Source organism: Ylistrum balloti, unplaced genomic scaffold, assembly GCF_031769215.1.
Source record: "Ylistrum balloti isolate Yb309-2 unplaced genomic scaffold, AGI_CSIRO_Ybal_v1 Utg370358, whole genome shotgun sequence".
NCBI classification, from domain to species: Eukaryota; Metazoa; Mollusca; class Bivalvia; order Pectinida; family Pectinidae; genus Ylistrum; species Ylistrum balloti.
Window position 1 is genome coordinate 436,470 of NW_026782254.1, and position 5,320 is coordinate 441,789.

General features: G+C 31.2%; 1 protein-coding gene across 1 annotated transcript; it reads right to left on the reverse strand.

Moving 5' to 3' along the window:
- Window positions 1-4,333: 4,333 nt before the first annotated feature.
- LOC132553816 (uncharacterized) lies at window positions 4,334-4,951 on the reverse strand. The gene has a single exon (XM_060218096.1). It carries the CDS (start codon window positions 4,949-4,951, stop codon window positions 4,334-4,336), a length of 618 nt encoding a protein of 205 aa, XP_060074079.1.
- Between the last annotated feature and the right edge of the window lie 369 nt (window positions 4,952-5,320).

Consider the following 5,320-nt stretch of genomic DNA (forward strand, 5'->3'; position numbering starts at 1 on the left):
ATTGCATATTTGGGAAACTGTAGCTTATCATCTGGTATGACTAGTTTTTCGCCTCCAGTGGTAGACTTCAGGAACTCAAGACCAAAGCATCACTGAAGAGTTATTCATTATTTCGCTCCACTCCATCTAATTCTGAATTTGTATTGAATATTTTTATTTGGTTGTGTCTTTTGTTCAGTTCTCCAATAGCCTGATACACAAGGTTTTCGTTTATAAAGGCACGTAATTAGGTATTTTACGAAAAACAATATATACACATGTCTTTATCCGACATTAAAACACGTCTACAATAGAATTACTGACAGACAACGTGTCGTACAGAAGATTTTTGACTTAGAACAATGATCTGTGCCCGTATTCATGAAACTATTCTCCTACTCAAGCATGGATTTTGTACTCAAGTCTTACGTCTTGTTTAAGTTAAAAATTAATAAGTAAGGCTGATTTTGAAGAAGACTTAAAAACAATTTTGAAAGGACTTCAAGTCAAAACTATATTCAAGGTTTAAATTTGACATTTGTATTATTTTATATGATTTAGTTGAATTATAGAAAAGCTTGCCTGAGCACAAAATCTATGCTTGAGCATGAGAATGGTTTCATGAATACGGGCCCTGGTGTTTACCTACATTTTTCCAGAAAGACCTATGTCTTGGTATTAAATATAAATATGTTAGTAATATTTGATAATTTTGAAATCAAGACAAACATAACCCTGATTAAAGAATTAATTAAAACATACATGGACTAACAAATCAGAGGTTCATTTTTAATATCCATCACTGAATTGATAATCTACACTATTTATACAATGTTGGGGAGACTAAAGTATCTACTATAACACTGAAAAAATGACGTATTAAACGTGTAATCATAATTAAAACCCAAATTCCATCAACCAGGGCAAAATATGAACAAGCTATTAATTACGATAGATACTCCTGAAAACTTAGGTACAAGTCAAGATCAATCTATGTAATACTGCTCATTCATTATCTGTCTCTACTGCATTTAATTCTCCATTTGTATTGAAAGACGCCATTCACTTATGTGTCGTTTATACTGTCTTGAATACCATAATCTATATCGTAAATTTATTTCATGTCATCAGCCGAACAAAGTAATAAAACTTCAATATGTTTTTATATTGCGCATCAATGATATGGAGTTGATATTCTAAAGAAAAGAAACTGAATTTGATATACATTGATTTATCTACAGACATATAAGGAGTTAAACATTAATTAATTCATAGACATATAAGGAGTTATACATGAATTAATTTATAGATCTATAAGGAGTTAAACATTAATTAATTCATAGACATATAAGGAGTTATACATGACTTAATAAATATAGATTATAAGGAGTTATACATGAATTAATTCATATACTTATAAGGAGTTATACATGAATTAATTAATAAATATACTTATAAGGAGTTATACATGAATTAATTCATAGACATATAAGGAGTTATACATGAATTAAAATATACATATAAGGAGTTATACATGACTTAATTCATAGATCTATAAGGAGTTATAATGAATATTCTTATAAGGAGTTATACATGAATTAATTCATATACATATAAGGAGTTATACATGAATTAATTCATAGACATATAAGGAGTTATACATGAATTAATTCATAGACATATAAGGAGTTATACATGAATTAATAAATATACTTATAAGGAGTTATACATGAATTAATTCATATACATATAAGGAGTTATACATGAATTAATTCATATACATGAATTAATTCATAGACATATAAGGAGTTATACATGAATTAATTCATAGACATATAAGGAGTTATACATGAATTAATTCATAGACATATAAGGAGTTATACATGAATTAATTCATATTAACATAGACATATAAGGAGTTATACATGAATTAATTCATAGACATATAAGGAGTTATACATTAATTAATTCATAGACTATAAGGAGTTATACATGAATTAATTCATAGACATATAAGGAGTTATACATGAATTAATTCATAGACATATAAGGAGTTATACATTAATTAATTCATAGATCTATAAGGAGTTATACATGAATTAATTCATATACATATAAGAAGTTATACATTAATTAATTCATAGACTTATAAGAAGTTATAAATGATAGCTTTTTTCAATAAAACACGTATACCATTATACTATAACAGTATAGAATATATTATTTGTAATTTAAATTGTCAATATATGAATGTTATTTATATAAAAAGATAAAGAACGAGGAAAACAGCTGATACTTGTACTTGTTTGATTGATATCGTTATTTCACACAAACATTTCTTCCTTTGTTCCGTTTTCAATAGTGTCTTCGTGTTGTGAACAATCCTCGAATTTCCCAGACCTTCTTCCTCTAAGGATACTGTGATGTGTGTCAAGCGCATTTGTTTTCGATAGCCTATACTGTTTATAACTGACATATGATGATAACCAACACATATATATATATCATATGTTGGTGGCCGTTTACAAGAAGAAATTATGATATTGTTGATTTTATTTCGATCAATATTTACGTGAAAAAATAACATGTTCCGCTCAAACCATGCAGCAGTTTTACTCTGATGTCAACTGGGCATTGCACTGTCAATATCAGGCATAGGCAAATGAGGCAGAATCTCTGTCCGGATTAATTGCTGGGGGAGATTTTGGAATGGAAATACAGGAATTCACCATTAATTGCGAAAAATAAATAAAAAAAGATTCTTCCAAGCGAGGAATTATGTTTTCATTCAAGTACAATACCAATGTGTAGACATTCACGGCATCATCCTGGAAAGGCTCTCCATATTTTATCGTTCCTATTGTTAAGTTGGTTACAAGCCCCTAAATCGATTTCGCTTTTATCCCATGTGGATGTTTTTATTGATCCTGATACAATTATAAGTCTGGTCATCTTAACATTGCTGTTTCTGTGATTGTGTTAATTCAATCATTCAAGCTTTATTTCAAAAGTTCATAGTTTGGGTAAATCTTAGGAAGTGGTGTAGTAATTCCATTATTTTGGTGGTAAATGAAATATATTTATACATAATTCGCACGCACACTTGACATTGAAACAAAACGACGTAACTTGTTAAAATATTGCCCAAAATTATTGATGACGATAATCTAGCCTTACCAGGAGGGTGCGCTAATAAAGGGAGAGAATCTATTGGTCTTATTCATCCCAATATTCGATGTATTATTGTTTTCCTTAAATATTTAAAAGATTAATTATAAACATGTTCTCCAATTACAAACGGGTCTAATCGTTCTGGGGAATAATTCTTTTCCCGACACGCGTATATTCCTATTTTATTGTTAACATCACACCAATTTTGTTGCAATTAGTTTTCGAAGCCATCATAAATAATCACAAAGATTTGACTATAGTCGACAATATGATTATTCTATACGAAAGAAAATCAATTAACATGACGGAGTCAAAAAGACAAGAAAATGCTAACATGTGTATAGAAATTTCATTCAAATTTAATATTGATGAAACGAGAATAAAATATAACTAAATGAATGCTGTACACGGTAGCTACCTGGATGATATTTAAATTTTTACTAAATCTTGCATACTTCAGACAATATTTCATTTGACAATAAGTTGATCTTTTTATCTATGTTTTCATTAAGTTTATTTTATAAAGATATACTAATTACAATTTCTGATATCGACGTTACCTGGAAAATATATATTTTCATATTTTTGTTTTTGAAAAGTTTAACTACAATTTAAAGAAAGTTAGTTGAAGTAGTGTCTTTTTTTAAAAACAAGCTTGTACAACTCCTCCAAAGGACCGACAACAGAGTTTATTACGTCTCCGAGGTCACATAAAAGTGATGGTCATAATGGAAACATGTTCTGTGGTCATGTGATCGCTTGAAAGGAAACTCCAGAACAATCTGAGAAATTTATCGCGATTCATCTACGAATATCAGGTAATATATTAATAACTCGTCAAAACTTCCTAAATCGTTAATGATGAAAAAGGCAACGTGAAATCAGTTTTGTGGATTCTCATGTGTAAAATCGTTTAACAGGCACCGGTATGTAAGTACACGTATTAATGAGAAACATTTTTTTCCTTTAAAACATATCTATATTGATATTATTCCATGTCATGTTATTCGAAGCCAGGGGTATTTGGTATAACAATCGTAAACCCTTTCTTTACATACATCCTTATACATACATATTAGAACAATGAATGTGAAATGTTAAAATCTAAATAATTTAAAACAAAAACACTTTTACCTGGAGAATGTCAAAACTTATTGAAAAAATACTGGTTATTATCAGTTCATTAAAAGAAATGTTTCTTGCAATGATAATATGCATTTCCTTGCAACTTCGGGTAGATTTTCTTGGAACATCGGGTAGATTTCCTTGGAACATCGGGTAGATTTCCTTGGAACTTCGGGTAGATTTTCTTGGAACATCGGGTAGATTTCCTTGGAACTTCGGGTAGATTTGCAACTTCGGGTAGATTTTCTTGGAACATCGGGTAGATTTCCTTGGAACATCGGGCAGATTTCCTTGGAACTGCTGGTAGATTTTCTTGGAACTTCGGGTAGATTTCATTGCAACTTCGGGTAGATTTCCTTGGAACATCGGGTAGATTTCCTTGGAACATCGGGTAAATTTCCTTGGAACTTCGGGTAGATTTTCTTGGGACTTCGGGTAGATTTCCTTGCAACTTCGGGTAGATTTCCTTGGAACATCGGGTAGATTTTCTTGGAACATCGGGTAGATTTTCTTGGAACTTCGGGTAGATTTCCTTGGAACTTCGGGTAGATTTCCTTGGAACATCGGGTAGATTTCCTTGGAACATCGGGTAGATTTCCTTGGAACATCGGGTAGATTTTCTTGGAACATCGGGTAGATTTCCTTGGAACTTCGGGTAGATTTTCTTGATTCTCATGTTCCCCCATTCCCACTCACTCTTTCTACTTTCCTTTCCCTAGCTCTCTTAACGGCCTCGTAGAAATTTTGATTTAGCTCCATGAGTAATCTTAATTCATATTTTAGTTATACATCAATTGAATGTATTTTGAATGTTTAAGGTCGAGTTTCTGGTCCTTTCCGATGCAGACGGTACATATGTAACGATATATTCAGTAGGAATGGATTGAACTTGGAGCAAGTTCCCTATGACACAGGATGTGATGAACTTTTGCAACCAATGAATGATTGGTGTAGTAGTCAGTTTTAGTATGTGCCGTCTGTATCGGCCGGGTACACTAACAAGACACATATAGGCGTGTTTTCGATATCAAACGATCTCTCTCCC